Genomic DNA, 19,930 nt, shown 5'->3' with positions numbered 1-19,930 from the left:
CATGACTTTGCATGTAGAATGGTCAGAAAAAAGTGACAAGTTATTAATTGTCTCATGCAAGCTTGCTTGCCTGGAATTCGTGCCATTATATAAAACTTCCATCAGCTACAGCTGTAGAAACTGTAGTTGTACATTTCAAGTATTAAATCAGAGTTCTAACTTTTGTTGCAGTATGAACACAGCCCCTCTTTATGGTGATAGACTTAATTAGGTAAAGCTTTAAGCAATTACATTAAAAAAAATAAGAGACTATGAAATTAAAACCACAGAACTGTTTGAATTAAAGCCATCTAAAGATACTTTCTTGACTCAAATCACAAGTATTTCTTTATACTACTGAAATTTCAGAACAAACAAATCCCAAATAAATCTCTCATGTTAGTATGTGCAAACCCCAGACAAACAGCAGTAAGATTAAACAATTTCACTTCTCTGTATTAATAAGAAACATTTAAAATCCATCTAAGCAACAAGTTACACAGCAGCATGCTTTTGCCAACAATTATTTACCTTCAGATCGAAGCTGTTATTTTTGAAAATGAATCTGTTGAAGAATTTCTTGCAGTATGCTTGTGAGTCTTATTTTGAATAAAGGATCAAGACATACAGCAAATTTATTACCAATTACTGTGGTTTTCACCAGGAGATTTCTTTCCTCTAATATCTTGTTTCCCTTCCCCATATATGGGGTGAAAAATAACTGCAATCAATTTCCATATTTCTAAACAGTCTTCCTCACATCCTACTCACATTCAAGCTGTATAAACTTTGAGTTCAGGACAAAATTTAAAGCCCAGTGATGCTTTTGAATGCATTAGTAAAATTCACAAAGGCAATGCAACCAACAGTCTTCGGTTTGCACGGAATACAAAAATGAGCAAAGTTTTCTGCCAAAATGTAGACTTGTGAAACCAATAATTTCTTACTACACTTTCAAATTTGAAGCCAACCGCCTCCATATGGCCTGCAAAAGAATCCACAAAACTGGGAGTAAATCTCAGACTCTAAAAATGTAAAATATTCAGCTATGGGCTACTAACAACCATTAAAACCTTAAATTTTACTATTGGTAAACTCAAGCATTCATGAGGTTACTCAAAAATATGAACAAGGTCATATTATTTATGGTCAACACTTTTGATTTTGATCAAATCTGAAACTTTCATGTTGCCTAAATGTACGTCAATATACTTATCTCACAAAAGCATTTTTTTGCATCAGCCCATATGCTAGTTACATTAACATGCTATTTTGCAATCACTGAAAAAAAAACACTGATCTACCTTGAGTTCCACCTTCACCATGCTCTGCACTAGACAACTTACCCACAGAAACCACAACCAGGAACTTGTCAGACAATAATTGTGCATAAAATTACTTCTCTTGCTAAAGCACAGAAATCATTTTAATTCTTTAACTCTTCTTATAGAGGAGTTTAACTCCTCTTACAGAAATGCAGAAGTATAAATTTAAAAGGAAATATTACAAAAATGTAGTAAAATCTTGTTTAAGGCATACAAGTTGCAAAGGCTTAAAGAATTGACAGAACCACAGAGATTTCCTCTCAGGACTTCCAGGATTGTTGCCTTTGCTCCCTTCACGAGCTGTCATATGTGACCACAGGTATTCAACAGGATTCAGGCTATTTCAAAAACCTACAACTACCTGATATTTATTTGCTGAGGGGATACTTATGACACTTTCTTTTCTTTGACAGAGAAAGTGCTACAGCATCATTGTATATCTGGAATCTGAAGCCCCTTACTCCTGCAGTGGCAGGCTTTCTCTAGCACAGGGAAATAAGCTAATATTTTTGCTAAAGGGAGGAAACAGCAACTATCATCAGCAAGACAGATCCACAAACTATTAAATGAAAAGTACACAGCAGTTAACTGAAAGACTTCCAGAGCTCTAGGAAAACAATACCTAATGAAAACAATAGCAACTAAGAGTTCACTTGTGTAAACAACAAAAACAACCCACAGACTACAGGCCATGAGAACCAAGATATCAACAGGGCTAAAAAAACAACTTATCTAACAAATACTGAGTTTCTAGCATCTGCCTAGGACAAAAGAGTGACATGATCATTTAGACACTATAATCCTATATCAGATTTTAGACTACATTTCAGTATATTAGAAGTCACAGTCAATCCATGGGAGTGAACCACTGCGAGATCTCCAGACATTATCTTTAGGGAAGCCGTTTGTTATTCATTAAAACACTGAAACGCCTTCTTTTAGATTTGGACAGTTCTGCTAAAATCAAACAGGAGCTGAGATTTAGATAAAATTTAAAAGGTGGGCAGTTAACTTGTGGCTACAGAAGGGAAAAATGAGTATAGCTTAAAAGGGACAAACGAAAACAACAAAGAGATTGCATTACATATAAAACTATTCTTTTAGAAGAATATCTGTCCAAGTGCAATATTTATCCTCATCAGCTAAAGCAACACTGCCTGAAGTTAGAGAAATCTATAAAACATGCCTCTTGTGATGTTCTCTAGCGGAAAATATAATTTGGCACTTGCTACAGAATGAGTTCAACATCCCTGCATTATATTATCTGTTGGCTTGATTCCTAAATTGCTACATCTGGAGAACCAGCAAGAGATCTTGTTGTTGCTCCTTGACGCAAATAATTCTACCAAAGGACTGTCAAGACACCAGTTACCACATAAGAGACTCTGGAATACAGGGATAATTCTAGGTACACTGATAAGTTCTTGCTGAGCACATTTCTCCATCAGGCAACATAGATTAAAAATGAAGACTTTTATTCTTCCCAAAACAAGGCTCTTAAATCTTGCTTTGTTTCACTGTTTAAAAATCAGTGGGCCATATGCTGTCTTTCATGATATACACAACTATTATTAAAGGGTGAAAGCTGGAGACTTCTTGAAAGACTCTCTGCTCTAACCAGCAATGTTCATGACAACTCAGTACATAAGTTCTCACCTTGAAATTAGCATTATATGATTTGTTATAGGGTTATTGCAAATGGATATTACCATCTATCAACCAAGAGCAGAAGACTGATAGTCAAATCAAGCAGCTCTGAAGAAGTTCCAAAGTTTTTTTTGATACTTGCTGTCTTCACTAAGGACATTTTTTTATCTTCTGGAATTTATTTTTTCTTGTGAATCTTAGAATGACAAACCTCATCTAGTACTGCCTGCCTAATTTCAATGAGATTTATCTAAAGCACCTTGAAACAAACCAATAAAAATCAGCTGGCAAAATTTTGTGCTGATTAATTAAAAAGCTTTTAAAAAAATCTGATCTATTTAAGAAACTAGCAAATAGCCTAGCTATAATGAAGGATTTTAGTAGTTGTTTAGGCCTATAAATATGAGAATTCCTTAAATAATGAACTCCTATCAAACGCTCAGAAAACTCCAGCAGTTGATGCATTTGCAAATGCACAAAACACTACTAATACACAGGAAAAGTCAGAAGGTCAGAGGACATCAAGATTCCAGATCAAAACAAAGCTGCAGTGGTGCAGTGATCTTTCCATTTGTCCATAAACTCCAACAGCTCTGTTTAATAAAATATGAACATGATGCTCACAGTTCTACTATTCTTCACATCTTCAGATCAGGGTCCTCCAAACCAAATGGTTCGGAGTTAAGTGGGGACCCCCAGTACAGGTGTGGCCCCACAGCCACTAGAGAAAAGGACAGAGGAATCACTGTGGCGCTACAACTGCGCCTCATTGTACAGCATTGCACACATAACTTAGTTCTAATGTTCAGAGGTCTAAATCTTTCATATCTGACAGGGTAACCAGTATGCCACACCTGAAATGCATGACAAGCTTGAGAAAACAGTCCTAAATTATAAACTGCCCATTCCATTTCATCAGCTGATGAGATATGAATAACTGTTAAAAAATACTCTTAAATATTTTACTCTCTAAATCATTAAGGAAGATGTGGCTGAAGAACAACACAACTGTAGTGCTGTAAAATTCACAGTACACGCGGGTGAACTGGCAATAAATTAAAATCAAAACTAAATGAATTCAAGATGACTCAGCTTCAGAGGTCCTTTTATTACATAATAATCTCAGCTTTCCAGTCAGGAAAAAAAAAAAGTTGGATTCACTAAAATGAAAGGTTTAAAAAAAATCCCCCACCTAAACCAAAGAACCACTCACAAACCGACACCAAAAAAATCCATACACACCTGAACCCCCACACTCTACAAAAAAGGACACCCTCCATCAAGACTCAAGAACCAGATGACAGATAAGACAGACAAAAAATTTAGTATTTTACTTTTATTAGGTGGGGATGTGGAACAAAGTCCTATTCAAGCTTTTTTGTATATTGGCATTAGCAACACTGCAATTTACTTGGAAAGAAAGCTCAGTCTGACAACACCAGGCAAAGCTGACGAGCACAGTTCAGTATGAGGGTACGAGTCAATTTTCCTGAAAGAAAACAATCGTCAAAATCCACATGCAACAAAAGTGTCCCATCAAATTTGTATCACAGAACTGAATGTTCTCAAATTATTAAAAATATTTTGGCTAAGGTTAAGGACAGGGAGGTGCTGATGTTTCTACAGTCTTGTGTTCGACCTTGTCAACAACTACAGCAAAGTCATCCAAAATCCACTGAATTCCAGAAAAGCCTGACCTACCTACTGCATAGAAAAAATCATCTCATTGAAAAAGCATAGGATACAAAGACAGGCATTTGTATCTTTTCTTTTACAAACTTTTTAACAAAATATGAAAAAAACACCCCATCAAACAAAGAAGAGTAAATCACAACCAGAACAAAACCAACCAACATGGCATTTTTACTAAAGATCATGCTTTTTGTCAAATAATAAACATGATTTGTAGCAACGAACATCATTTTTTCATTTTACAAACAAGGAACAATTTCTACAAAATCTATAGACACACAACCATATGTAGTGTTGCAAATGGAACCAGCACCATTCTTTCTTCATTTTCAATAGAGTGAATGCAGAAAGTACTACCACAGCTTTCTCCCACTAAGCAGGAAGTATTAACAAAATCCTGATTGTTTAGTGCATTGCTTTCAGGGAGTACTAGCCATTCAATCTTAGATGTAAAGACGTTATCTGGCTTGGTAAAAAATTGTAAGTGAAAATGAATACATCCTTGGGGATTCAACAGGCAAGCCAGCAGAATTTTCCTTTCATCAGAGTGGAATAATTCTTTCCAAAACACTTCTTTAGTTTTAAGGTCGCAGATCTAAAAATTAAAAGCTATTGTTTTACACTCAGAAGTCCACTTTGGTTGAATCAAAACTACTACTACTACTACTAATAATAATAAACCAAGCTATGCAAGGTGAAATTTAAAATTTCAGACATTTTATATACAGAAGAAAATCATATAAGGCAATAATCCCTGACCTTCAAGTAAAAATCTCACATACACACACACACACTAATCCATTATAAAGATTCACTATTCGCTTTTACAAAAATAAATCCAAAAAAGCTTAATATTACAGCAAATAAACAAAACCCAATGTTATCCCACCTTCTTTTTTATAATTCTGTCCTTGGTCCACTGTTTAGATTTAAGTCCAGTCTTTTTCGGTAGCCAGGATTTCCCTTTTGATGTTTTTACAATATTCTGAAGAACCATCCTTAAAATATTCTTCATGTGGATAGTTGTAAATAGCAGTGAATATAAAAATATTGTGTAAAGCTAAAACCTAATAACAGTTTCTGTGCAACAACTACAGTGAAAAACTACTTAAATGGAGTATTTTTGGTCTACTGGCACATGAATTCAGGCAGTAATGACGAGCAGTGATAAGATGTTCTAAAGAAACAAGACAGGCCACAGTTGTGACAGGAACAAGATAGGCTAGATCAAGTTTCACCTAATTAGGCAAGGTTGCAGTAGGGGAGTTCTGCTATCCTCTCATTGTGCAATAGTAGTCTTTGTTGCTATTATAATAATGATGAACAGTAAGTATTTATCTTAAATAAATTTACATGTAAGGCTCTGTCTCAAAAGACACAGAAATGACTTTCCTGTTGAAGAGGGCCATGACAGGAGCAGAAGTCCTAAGAGCAAATGATCCTAAGAGCTGTCAAAAGACATTTCCATGGCACATTTTCTTAAATCAAAGAAATGTTTTAAATCGAACAACCAGCTTAAAAACAACAACTCCGCCATATATTTACGCCTAAAAGTACTATAGTTCAAGCACTACTCCATTCTTGGCAAAGTCTGTCTTCTTGTTGGACATAATTCAAGCAGCAGAGAATATAAACTGTAAACTATGTTTCTGACTGTCTCGTCATGTCAAGGGACAGCAAATGTTTATCATCATTCCTGTCAACGCTATACAGGATCAGGAGTGGGGAACAGGCAGAGCGATGGCAACCAACAGTGCATTTAGTCCTTACTCTACAATTGCAGGAGCAAAGCATAATTCTCCAGCCTGATCCATTCCCTTCCTAGAGCAAATGGAGAGAGGAGACCCAAAGGTAAAAACAAAACCGAACCAAAACCAAACCAACCAACCCACGCTATGAAGGATCAGCAGAACCAGATAACCCATCTCTCTCAGAGCTATGAGCCACATTTTGTGTAGCACCTTACAGTGCTACCCAAGAAGAGGAAAGTATGGAGCTCTAAACTTCGCTTGTGAGCCACAGCATTTTTACTTTACCCTCCGCTACCAGCAGCAGCAGAGCAGACAAAGCAAACAAGATCCTGTATTTAAAATGCTTCAACATTCAGAATTAGTACTGTCCTCCCATAAGGCATTTTGTCACCAACAAAAACATTCTGATCCCATGCAGTATTCTTCCTTCCTCCTCTGCAGACTTGTACCATGTTGAGAGATTTATTGAGAATAACATTGGTAGAATAGTGTCAAATTTTTAAAACGCTGCAACTCAAAAAAATTTACCTGTTAGCAACTGAGAACATTTTAAATAAATGAGAAACTCAAGGTTATTTCTTAAAAGGGAAGGGTTGTTTTGCTTTAGGAAGGATGGAAAAAGTCTAATCTGGTTGTTCTCCAAAACCAGATTGTATCTTGATCTGCCAGAAAAACAAACTATCACACGAATAAATGTTTGAGAGGAAAAGCTGGGCCTGTTTTAACACTTACTGCGCCGCTCTTTCAACTATGGTTATGGTCTGAATTCTTTTAAACTGACCCCCAAACTTATAAAATCCTTACTTAGGAAGACAATACAGACATGCAGACCAGAAGTATATGGGAGGGTAAAACACTAAAGCCTGTCATCCCTATTGGATAATTGGGATCTTTCAAAAGAAGAATAGGAACTAAAATAAACATGTGTCACTGAACTTCCCTTTCATCCTGTCATGCCTCCTGAAATAACTGAAAACATCTGTGTGTAATTTGTAAATCAGATAAATAATAAAACCAATACAAACACAGGGTAGCCCCTTATGCCCTATGAAAGGATCATCTCCACACTAAGTACCTGATCCAGTGCAGATATTTGGCTGCTTTAGAACTGTTACTGTCAGGTAAATACAAATCTAGAATATATGTAGAGAGATAAGAATACCACAGTCTCTGGCTACTTAACATATCAGCCTCACAATCCTAAATTAAAGCAAGAAGGGGATTTTCCTCACTAAAATTTCAAGAAGTTTTGAATGTTTTAGATGAAGGAGGTGAGGTACATGCAGTATTTCACTGACACACTGACGTAAGTTGTTCTCCTATATTAAATGCAAACAAATCCCATATAAGATCCAAGGAGTCTTGCCCTGTGTGAAAAAGCTCATATGTAGCAAATCTAAACACCTGCAGATTATGCAAAACACTCAGTAGGAAAGTTATTGCAGTCTGTGATCCCACTAAAGTACTTTAATATGAAGACACTCCTGATCTCTGAAAACTACATGGAATGACATAGGAAAAAAAGGATATAAAGGAAAATTCAAAAGTATAATTCCCTAAAATGTATACAACTTTACATCAAATGTCTACACAAAACGGAAAACTACTGAATATAAAGCTAGAGATGAAAACTGATAGATGTGAGCAGCTAAGAATACTTAGAGAAGTAATGAAAGAGTAAGAAGAAAAGCAAGAGTTCAGAAGGAATATAACACCATACTGCATGCAGGGTAGCAATAACTTTAAATTACAGCTTATTTGTCTTAATAACTTTTGTTTCACTTTGCCACCCTATTTTACTCTCTCACTATTGTCACTTCTCTCCTCTTGCTATATAAGCCATTTTGTAAATGCCTAATGTGCAAATGTACAATTTATTTAGACACGCTTAACTACAAATACACATGATTGCACAGACGCTAAGTTCTTCCATATTTGTGGAAAATGAATCTAAACAGACACCTTAATATTACGTCCAGATGAAAATTAACGTCTTATAACTTGCATCCAAGATTTAAAAAACCAAAACACCTTGGATTTTTTCTATATATTATCGTTCTGTTTCTGCAGTAGCATCAATCAAAAATCCATGGACTATACTGGGAAAAGTAAAACAAACAAAGCACCCATAAAAACAAAACCCCATCAACAGTAACAACAAAATCAGTATTTTCACAGACCATTTTAAATTAGTAACACTTACTAATTGTAAGGTATCTAGGTTTACGGATCACTTCCACTTCAGTAAATGGACAACTAAGTTTATGCATTTCTTAAACCTGTTTCACTGAGGTAAAAAACATGATGTTCCACTACACTAAGAACTGCACACTCAATAACCTACAGAGAGAGCCATTTTTGGGGAGCATGTTTCCTTTTTCCCATATGAGGCTGGAGTATACGGAAGGGATTTTACAATCTGCTCGCCAAAAGATGTTAAGAAATACAGTGGTACCCCTAAGCCCCCAGGAAATCAAACTGTTTATTCCAGTATGACTACAGACACTTACATATAAAAACATACATATCTACATGACAATATTCATATTTTTCCTTTCTTTCACATATTTGAACACATCTTGTCTCACAAGAAAACTGCATTACTTAACAAGAAGGATCACTGAAAGACTTTGGTCCCCACCTCAGGTAGGGGGGAAGAAGACAAATTCAGACACATCAGAACACTCATCCCTGAGCACTGGAAGAAAAGAGGCTGTTGAAACCCCAGTGCTCAAAAAATTTCTAAATTATTGGAGAGATAATAAGAAAAAGCTGACCAAAAGCCTTTTCCTGCATGGAAAAGATAAGGGCAACTACACGCACGCTCCAGATGAAGCTTACTTGTAATTTTGTGTCAAAGCTTCTCAGTTCTTCAAAAAGGGAACTGAGCAGTATTTGGTAGCTTCAGATGACTGGGGGAAGGGAGCAGCAGCAAATGGGGGTAATCCAGTAATGCCTTGAAGACTCAAATCCCAAAGATCATTCAGGTTGAATGTCATAAACGCCCAGAAACACAAAAATACCATATTAGAAACACTGTACAGTAAATCCTCTGATTTAGTGTGTCTTTTATGTCCCTTAAACTGCTTTTTCAGGTTATAATTTTGAACCATAAACACAAAAATTCCTCTATCAAAATATTCTAATGGTTGGTACACATGAAAGTGAATCCAATTCAAAAGTACTTTATGTTTAGCTAAAAATGAGCAAAACTAAAATAGTTGATATATAAATTAAATTATTCCAATGTAAGTATTGAATTGGATTTCAAAATCACACTGGGGTAAACAGAACAGTTTATAATTCACAATTTAAATTGATTTAAACCTCCTTTACCACTTCACCTCCTATCTGATTAACAAAAACAAATACTAGTGCTTTCCACCATCTGGGGGGGGGGGAAAAAAAGGTAAAAATAAAGTACTGCAGTCAGGATTTTGGCAGGGGGAGAGCACTGCAAACAAGACTTGAAATTTATTTGTTTGCATGTAAAGCTTGGACATGTATAGCATCTTCCCATATCCAACAAGCCCTTGCTGAAGTGTTAATAAATAACAATAAAATGACAGCTCCACTGTACTATTAGCACACCAAAAAAGCTATTCAGAAAAAGGACTGAAAAGATTTCCAGGTGACATGGGCTAGGATAGACTCTAATCCATGTGATATGGTTTTAAAATAATTGCGTTGATCATGACATGATCTAGAAGTGTAAAGGAAGTCAACCATTACAGATCTTTATTCCATAATCAGAAGTATGTGATTCAGACTTGCAGCTAAAATTGACTGAAACTTAGATGACTTGGGACAATAAAACAGTATATTAGGAAATTAAGCATCAGGCATGCTGAGACATTCAGAGCTGCATGCAGAGATAAAGCTGTACACAGAGATGAGTTTCATAGTTTATTTTCACAAGACACTGTTTCACGAACTCAGTCATCTCCCGAAGTGTACCTACAGTCCAACTGTTTGGTGCCTGGACAGTAATTAACCCATTCACTAGCCTGCAGAATCATTCAAAATTTCAATTCCAAGAACTTGCATTTTAAATACACAGCAGTAAAACCTAACCACTTCTCTGTGGAGGGATCTGAATAGCAACTTTAACACTAAGAACCCGGTTTGTCTACTTCAATGTATATATTTGAATAAGTTGGGATACATAACATACCCATGTAGTATAAAAATTATCTTCTATGATTTGTAAGCAGTGGCTTCACAGATGCTTTCTCAGATGCCCAAACAAGTTAGTTAAGCTGTCAATGGGTAACAGTTTCAGTCCAATAACCACTGGTTGAACTGTTTAAACTTTTTAGGCATACTAGTTTCCTATGCTGTCCATGCCATCACACGGTTTATGCTCTATCACATTATCTTCTCTACAAAACACTAACAGCCTGATGACCATTTTACAGACATCAATTATACCATAACAATGTGAAAATATCCTCTCCTTACATTTTATCTTTTCAAAGCAAGTGATTGAGCTATCAGTAACATTTATTAAAAACATAGTATGACAACATTCTGGATTTAAGTAATTTGAAACCCCTCTGGCTAAGTAGAATAAATTCAGGACAGATTTTGACCAACACCCTGGTTAAGATTTTAGAAGATAGTGAGATAGTTCAGTCTTTCTGAAGTCTGTTTGTTTATAAAGTAGTAAGCATTGGGGGAGGAGGAGGAGGTAAGAAAAAAAAAAGTTGAATTATGTTGAAAGTACCATTAGTATGTTGAAAGTATCACCTGCAGAGCAGCAGTAAGAATACCATCAGGTGCAGCACTGTCTTGAAACATAAATTAGACAAATTGCATTAGGAAACAGGATTAGAAAAGGATTTTCTCATGCAAAAATGCATTCAAAGTATGTCTTCTCAACTTAAACTGTACATGTTACTATAAACTAAGACTTTACGCAGCTTCATGGAGAAACTAAAAAAAGAATTGATGCAGATAAGCCTGTACTTAATGGCTGTGGTAAACCTTGCTATTCTCAAGCCACTCTGTTTCTTTCCCTTTCAATACCAGAGAGCTACGCAGGCAAGGCTTTTCTCCACACATTTATGCATCTCTGTCTGCTTTTTTCATCTAATACGGGAACTCTCACCAATTCTCAGCTGTTCACCTTAGTAGGTCTGGACAGACACATTCTGGATTTAAGGAAAACAAGGCTTTCTGGTCTCCCAGAGTCCAACTGGCTCCCAAGAGATTAGAACACAGAATTAATCCAGATGCTAGTCAATGCCCCTTGCTTATGAGCATGGGATTTGGGACTGGAAAGATTCTGCTAGATCAGCCTAGCAGAGACCTTGGAAACTCACTGTTTACTTGCTCTGACTTCAGAGAGCAGGGAAGTTATGCTTCTTTGCCATTTTGGACATAGATCTAGATGCTTTTGGTATGAATCCATCTCCCCATGTTCATTCACCACCATGGAGTCGTTTCAGGCTACAAAATCCAAACCCAAACTGATAAAACTGATTACATCCTTCCTGCAATCTACACACTTCTGCCCTTTCTTGTGCTGGTTCCAGTGCTTATCTGACCCTGCACCGAGCCAGTTTCAGTGTGCTCAGCTGGCAGAGAAGTATCCCGGGGGGGCGGGGGAAAGAAACAAAGGAATAAAAAAAAAGTAAGGGCAAACAACTTCCTGCTGAGTTTGCAAACAGCTCAGCACAGAAACAGACAAATACCAGAGAGAGCCAAGAGAGGGGGCAGCAGGGATGCAGGACTTCAGCAACCCCTGCAGTTACATCCATTTCACCTACACAAAAGTGAAGCCTCAGTTTCCTCCCCTATTCTCAATTTATAAACAAAGGTTTAACCTTGCGAATGCAGAAGTCCTTTCGTCAAACTTAGGTATCAGGATACATGGGTTAAATACAGTGTTTGCAACATATGCAAGTTTAGATGAGATTGCTTCCTGCTGGAGTTGGAATTCCTTAAATAAAGTATTTTATAGCTACAGACTCTTCACGCATAAATAGAATTCTGCTGCTAAGCAGAATGGAAACTAAAACAAAAATCTTAATTGTACTTCCACTACCAAAGAACTAGGCTAGAATACACTATGAATCTAGAGAATAAGGAAATAATGGGCAGAAATTAGAAGGAATGCAATACTGCAAAGTGAGGAGTGGGAAATGATGGCAGACTAGCAACTACCAGTTAAGTTTTACTGGTTTTCCATTTTTTTTGTGTCCCAATTTTATATTTGTTTCTCAAGATTTCCTCAAAGACCACATATTTTACCAAAAAACCAATATCCCTTACTTTTTCCCATTTCAGAGAAAATGTAAAGTGTTACAGGGTATGCAATAAAGAGTGGAAATTGGTGAAACCATAACTTATCTCTGAAGTAACAACATTACCGCACTGCAGAGACCTTTAGTTTCACCTCGCTGTTCTACTCACCTGTTCAAAATACACTGCCTGGGGTAGAGCTCCACAATAAACTGAATAAATAAAAATACTTGAAGAGAGAGATTCCACTTGCCCATCCCCTTCTCTGTTATCAATCTTAGCCCAACAGTCTGCTCCCTCCTGTACCAACACGGACAAGACAACAGTCATAATGCAATATGCACACACATGTACATGTATATACTCACATATATACATGTGTACATAAATCTCTTCAGTGTTCTTTGGATACAGCTATTTTTACATTTGATTTTAGTGAGCTGGATCAGCTTACTGAGACAAACAGTGCAGCCCATTCACAGCCAATGGTGGGAATGAGCAGCAAGGAAGAGGAAGCAGCCTCTTCCAGAGCTGCAGGAAATGGTTAACCCAGCTCATCATTGTGAAACCTCAGCCCTGAAAGGAATTCAGCTGCTCCGACATCCTACTGCACCACAATGCTAAACCTGCTCTCCAATACAGCACATGTACTTGCTTCTAAGCATGATCTAAAAAAAAATAACAGGGTGACCTAAAACCCAGGTAGAGTGACTGAAATTTGAAGTTCGAAACATTTTTTGTTCCTCCACTAAGCAGTTCATATTTTTGCTGGTCCTTTGAGTTATTGTAGAATTTAGGCTTTGTCCTCCAGGTACCATTGTTGCCTTTGACACACAAATCTGCTTCTGAAGGATGGCGTCTATTATTGCACAATAGAATTCTATTATTGTCTGTCATAAAAAAATTGCTTCCAGAACCTCAGAACATTGAGCACACTCCACTGATAAATTACCTAACACATTTAAGATTATTACATGTTTTCAAGTCTAATAGATTATAATGGCAGATTTCCCAACTCCCAGAAAAATGTACCAGCCTGAAGTGTTAAAATTCGTATCTTCGAATATTTGTTTACTTAAAAATCTTACCACAATTTAAGAACAAATGAGACACGGGATTCAAGACTGATAGAAAAACTGTTCATAAATGCAGAAAGATTTCAAAGATATTTGGGATCACCTATTATCATTTTTCACTTTAAGAAAAGAATTTTAAAATCTCCTTCTGCTGGGGTCTGATACAAACCCAGGAATGAACCTCCTATATCCCAGGCTAGCACATTCATTTAAGAGGTGAAGTATTTTGAGCTATCTTGTGCTAGTAATTAATATATGGTAATACTAAGCTTTTAATTTAGACAAACACATAAGACTTGTAAATTCCAACAGTGAGTCATGAGGGAAAAGGAGCAAGATGCCTTCCCCCCACTCCCCTAATCAGGCAATAATTTGTTTCCTTCTTCAAACCTCTAGTCTCAGTGTCTTGGCATCACACCATGACACTCAGCAATGATTTTTTTTATTTTTAAAGATGCCTATAGTTCATAAAGAAAAAAAAAATTATCTAACCCCCTCTGGACATTTAAAAAGGTAATAAACATGAGCTCTGTTTTTAATACCAAGCATTAGACTTCAAATTCTTTACAAAAAAGCACTGCCTTTATTCTATCTATGGGCAACTCTTGGCAAAATGGGGGCTGTTCCACAGCTGTATGCATCTAAATGTAAGTATGTGAATAAGCAAGGTTTTTTAAATAATGTATGTCATATCAAACTTGGCTTTGTTAGATAAGTCAGTCTGGTGGAACGGAATTCTGTTGTCAAACAAATACTTATTTTCTCTGGAGTCTACAATGGACAACAAACTGATCTATGTTAACATATGAGGGAGTATCCTTTCCCTCAAAATACTCATTCATTTCAACATACTCACATATATATAATAAATATATTTAAATATTCTATTACCAGACTAGCACGTGAATAGTACTTTTTGTTGACATGGTGAAGCTGATGAACTTATTTTTACCACAGAATAGGCCATATTCTGTCAACCTAAAAAAACAGTGACATGATCCAAAAAAACATGAAATGGCCTTTAAGCTTTGTTGCAATAAATAACTCCATTAATAATGGCTGGTAAACTTGCAAATTATTCTCTACAGTCAGGTCAGATTTATTCAGCAAACAAGGATATCAGTATTGCTGAGAACTATACAGTTCTGAATTAATCACAATATATTTTATCTCCATATCACTGGAAATTGCTCATATTAATTTAATGAAAATTCATAATGTTGATTTAAGTGTATTATAGTGACACATCTTCCTTTACAGTGTATAATTATATGAGTAGCAACCTTCTGAGGGAAAGAGAACAGGGGACACTGATTTAAGAATATTTTGGTTTTAAATTATAAGCAATATAATAAACAATGCCTACTCTGGACTTTTTGGGAAATGTTTTAGACTGAACACAGGACAAATGTATACTCATTTTAAAACAAACAGAAAAACCCCAACTACCCAACCAAACAACAAAAAGCCCACCAAACCCCCCACTTTTTCTTAATTCACCAGCTTAATTGAAAAATAACTCCTGCAAATATCCATCTCTGCTTTGTATTTTACCAGTCATATTATTCATCTTCATAGGTCTGGAGCTTACATATAAATCCTCTAATCAAACATAAATTTTGCATCCGTCATGGGCATCTTCAGAGAAGACTTGCAGTGTCCCACAAAATTAACTAGAAAAAAAAAAAAAACAACCCACTAAACACTCTCTGAACTTTTCACTCCCCCTTCTATGAAAACAACCATCCCAACTACCTGATCCTACACACACAGATGTGTCCAGCAACTCTAAGCCTCACACAAAGTCCTGTAAGGCTTCTCCTAGATGGAGGAATGACAACTGCAACCTCCCTGATATTCGTAAGTTAAAGGCAAAACCAGAAAAGCTCTGCTAGGAGAACATGCAATACCAACTATTCCTCCTAAAAGATTTGATCCATCACAATTTCTTACACAGTACCCACCATCACCTGTCTTACCACTTTACTGACGGTGTACAGGCTCTACACAGTTCTATGCCTTTCATGTGGTGTTAGCTCACACGCTGTGAAAGAATTATACCCAAAATTAAGGCAAAAAAAGGGAAGCGTTACACACTGCTCCAACATATCAGTTCCTTATTGCATTGTATTTCTTTGTAAGTGGGAAAACAGTGCTCCTTTTAAGTTACTTTTTTCTTGTGTGCACCCTTGTGTGCCCAAGGAAAATGCTAATACTTGACAGAAGATGTAGTTCCAGAATTACCATCCTAGCAGAAAAAGCATTACTTGCATTATTTACGGAAGTTTCCAATACTCTTTCAAACACAAACTCTAAAGTATAATGCAAAAAAGCATCTCTACTGGGGCAAATAGACAAAAATATACATAACTAGGCTCCTCCAAACAGGTTATAGATTATGTGGCTGAAAAAGGAGCTATATCCACAATATTTTTGCAAATAAATACAACTGTGGTTGTTTTAACCCAAAAGATTTCCTCTTTGAAAGGATACCACATAGTTCCAGGTTTGCACACTTTATTTCAAGAATGCAACAAACACTAAGCTTTATTTTTCAGTGAAAAAATATCCCTATATTCAAGGCATATTTATAGGAATACTTAGCAGAGGTGATATTCAGCGTAGCATCGTAAGCTCATCGTACACATAGCCCTTATGTCCTGAAGGCGATGAAAGGGTTTACGATTGACATCTCTTGTCAGCAAAACAAAGGAAAAAAAAAAACCAGGTGAGAAAACTGTAGTCTAAATCATTAATTCTTCTGCAAGACCAAGTGGGTTCAGGACCAAGAATATAGTTATTCTGTATTTTTCAGAACAGAGCAAACAATACGAAAAAGGATAATGAATAAAATCCTTGTAAGAAAAGGATGCCGAAGAACACAGTGGTATGCCACTCACAAAAGAAACTGTAATTGATAAAAACCTCTGAGAAGGAACACTGTTCCCCATGTGAGGGGAGGAAAAAAAAAACCACAACACACAAAAGGAGAAAAACAGGGACTTCAGATACTACTTCACTCTTTAAAATGGTTGTACAAAATGCCAAAAAAATTACCAATCTAAAAATGGCCCAGATCAATTACTTCAAGTCTAATAAATGTCAATTTTAAGAAACTACAAAAGTTTGTTGACATTTAGTTTTGATTTGTTGACGCAAAACTATGGTGATGAACTGTTTAACAAGTAGGTAAGTCTAGCAGTATTAAAATCTCTCCTCTTGCTATTTTATGCTTTTGCTAATTATATTAAAAAACTCAAAGCCTAAAATACCCACAAACAAAAGCCCAACACGTTTAGGGGAAAAAAAGGCTTCCATGAATAGGAAGTCAAGGAATTCTCTACAGTAAAATGTTAGATCACTAACTTTTCCCTTCTCAGAATACAAAATATTGAGTAAAAAAACCTAAAAGACTTCGTCCAGTTCTACAGCTGTATGTTCACATTATTTTGATATTATACATTGATGAGTCCAGGAAATGGTGTTGGGTATTTTCATCCTTGTAGTCCAGCTGGGGTGAAAAACTAAAAGACTAAAGCCCCTGTCATGAGTCCATTTAAATATACATATTTATTTAAATATACATATTCTTGACTGACATACTGTGCATAACAGCATCTAAAATGTCCTTAGAAAAATAAAATATTTATTATTTCAGGACTTGGACTCAGTAAGCTCTAATCTGCAACATTACTACCCCTGTAGCAAGGTAATTTGTTTTTATTAAAATGCATCTGTCATTTAAAAATGCTTTGAAGTGTGTTTCAAAAACATAGAAAAACGTCTGAATCTTCAACCACCTGCCAATAAATACAAACAACTACCACATTTGAACAAGAAGGTAACACAAGACACTGCAGAAACACTCAAGTAGGTAAAAAGAAACTTTTTAGAACTCAATCACTGCACTACCCAAGTTATGACGTTAACCTGAAATCCACACATCGCAAGCAAATACATTTGTTGTGACTTAGCATGTCATTGGCATGCTGGGTTTTCAACAGGAATTTTATGAATGTAAAGCATAACCCAGGTTGAGATCGAAGATGAAGCTATCACCTTGTTTCTGTTTCTACAAGGTAACATTCATATGTTCATGGCATAAGTCGGTAACTCCATGAACTTTGTTGCTGGTTTCTAATGTACCCAGTGCACTGCAATTTTCATCAGTATCAATATTTTAGCACCCAGCAGCTGGAAGTTAAAGCACACATGATGTTAAAAAGCTTGTCATAATACCTGGCTTTAAAACATTACCTGTACTCTTCAATCTGAAATTTTACACACAGTTTAAGCTATTTATATTCTCCTCTCAGTCATTAAACAAATTTGGAGCAATAAAATTTTGTAAAAGATATCTTTAATGTTCTCACAGAGAAACATTCTGCTGCAGTGCTTTGGCTGCAAACACTGCAGAGGAACTGGAAATAAAAAGCTAATTTCTACTGGAATTAGAGAAAACATGGGAGATACTCCATATAAGGGACTATCTCATAAAGCCACATTTGAGATCAAACAGAGTTTGAAAGAAATCAACAAAAGGAATGTGATTGTTTATTACTCCGTCCCAAAGGATCTTGTCATAAAACGAACAGTCATCAGGAACAACTCTCTTCTGACCACTGCATCAGCTCACAGCGACAGGGGAGGGAAGCGGGGGGCAGGAAACGGACAGGGATTCTGTCACAGAAGACAATCAAGGTTGTTTGAGGGAAAATGAAAGGGTTTGTCTTTGATAAATAAGCGACGGCTTCACAAAAGCGGTGACAGGAACCGAGGAGGGAGCCAGGCTGACACGGAGCTGCCGCCTGCGCTCGTTTGACCCCGGCAGGAGGGCCAGAGCCGCCTGCCCCGGGACGGTTCAGCCCTTCCCCGCACCCGGGCGGCAAGCGATCGGGGTTTGGGTGGAAAACCCCCAAACAAACAGACACACCCCCCGCACACCCACTCACCCAAACACAGCGCACCCCCCACGCCTCACGGCGGGCCTCGGCTGCCGGCAGCGACCCGGGGGGGACGCGGCCCCCGACCTGTCACGGCCGGTGCAGCCCCCGCGGGCGGAGGGGCAGGGGCAGGTCGTGCCCCCCCCCAGCCAGGGACGGCGGTGACCCGCTGCCCCACCCCCCGGGCGCGGAACTCGCCGGCGTCTCCGCAGCTCCGCAGCTCTCTGCCCCGGCTGGCCGGGTCTCCACCAGGGATGACGGCGCGCACTCCATCCGCCGCCGGCAGCCCCGCAGGAAAAGGCGAGGCGTCCCAGCGCCCGGCAGCGCGGCGCCAGGCCAGGGACCGACGACGCGAACTCTCACCGTTCTCACTCACCGGCATCATCTCCGCAGCCTTCCGCGCGCCGGGCCCGCCGAGCCGTGCCGGGCCTCTCCTGCCGCCGCCGCCGCCGCCTCTCACCGCGGAGGACGCCGCGCTCGCCCTGGCGGCTGTGACAGGTGCCTCCCGCGCGCCTCGCTCCGCGCAGCGGGCGGAAGGAAGAGGCGAAGGCGGCGACGGCGGCCGGGCTCCCAACCCCCTTCCTCCTCCTCCGGAGCACGGCCGCCTCTCCCGCCTCCCTCCCCGGGCGCTTCCTGCTCTGCTCCGCTCCGCCCGCGCCGCCCCGCCACGGGTTAACCCCCGCCACCGCCTCCTTGCCGGGGCGGGGCCGCGCGGGGAGGCGCTCCGGGGCCGCACGTGACCGCCGGGCCGGGCTGGGACGGGACCCGCACCCGCCTCCCGTCCCCGCTGGGACCCTCTCGCTCCCCCAGCGCCGTGCTGAGCGTGAGGCTCGCCCCGCCGGTTCTTCCCTGTCGCGGCCTCCTCCTCCTCCTCCTCCCGGCGCTCTGCCCCCGGGCCGGGTCCCGGCGGGCGCCGCCTCCTCCGGGCGGGCTGCCCGGGGCCGATTGCCGCCGGGCCCGGGCGGTGGAGGAAGGGGCAGCGGCCTCGGGCGCTCTCAACCCCCGGAATGCGGGGAATGCGGGGAGGCTCCGCCCGGCCCGGCCCCGCTGCTGTAGCTGCCCGCGACCCGGTGGGCGTGCGGGGGCAGCTGGGCGGTAAGCACGGAGCTCGGTGGTCTCCCGTGCCTGTGAGCTGAGGTCGCTTCCCAACGGCTTGTCCTGGTGTAACGAAATACACCTTGGATAGCGTCATGTTTAGCGTCACCTTCCTTCCACCGTTCCTTCCTTGTGAAATCTGTCTGATGTACGCAACTCTGTTTAGCAGCAGGAGG

The 19,930-nt window shown here is 39.1% G+C and overlaps 1 protein-coding gene across 6 annotated transcripts in view; it reads right to left on the bottom strand.

Moving 5' to 3' along the window:
• Positions 1-19,851, bottom strand: part of PPP1R13B (protein phosphatase 1 regulatory subunit 13B) — a 69,563-nt gene extending 49,712 nt beyond the window's left edge. For 4 of the 6 annotated variants that reach the window (XM_048308428.1, XM_048308431.1, XM_048308430.1 and 1 more), the window contains exon 1: positions 19,036-19,851. In XM_048308428.1, the coding sequence (XP_048164385.1) occupies positions 19,036-19,851 (816 nt within the window). Of the gene's footprint in view, positions 1-5,532; positions 5,739-18,668; positions 18,746-19,035 lie in introns of those variants that run through there. The other 2 variants (XM_048308435.1, XM_048308433.1) reach the window with 2 other exon arrangements.
• Positions 19,852-19,930: the final 79 nt, after the last annotated feature.

This window comes from Corvus hawaiiensis, chromosome 6 (genome assembly GCF_020740725.1).
Source record: "Corvus hawaiiensis isolate bCorHaw1 chromosome 6, bCorHaw1.pri.cur, whole genome shotgun sequence".
Taxonomy (NCBI): domain Eukaryota; kingdom Metazoa; phylum Chordata; class Aves; order Passeriformes; family Corvidae; genus Corvus; species Corvus hawaiiensis.
Note: the sequence above shows the minus strand (reverse complement) of the source record. Positions and strands in the feature narration are given on the sequence as shown.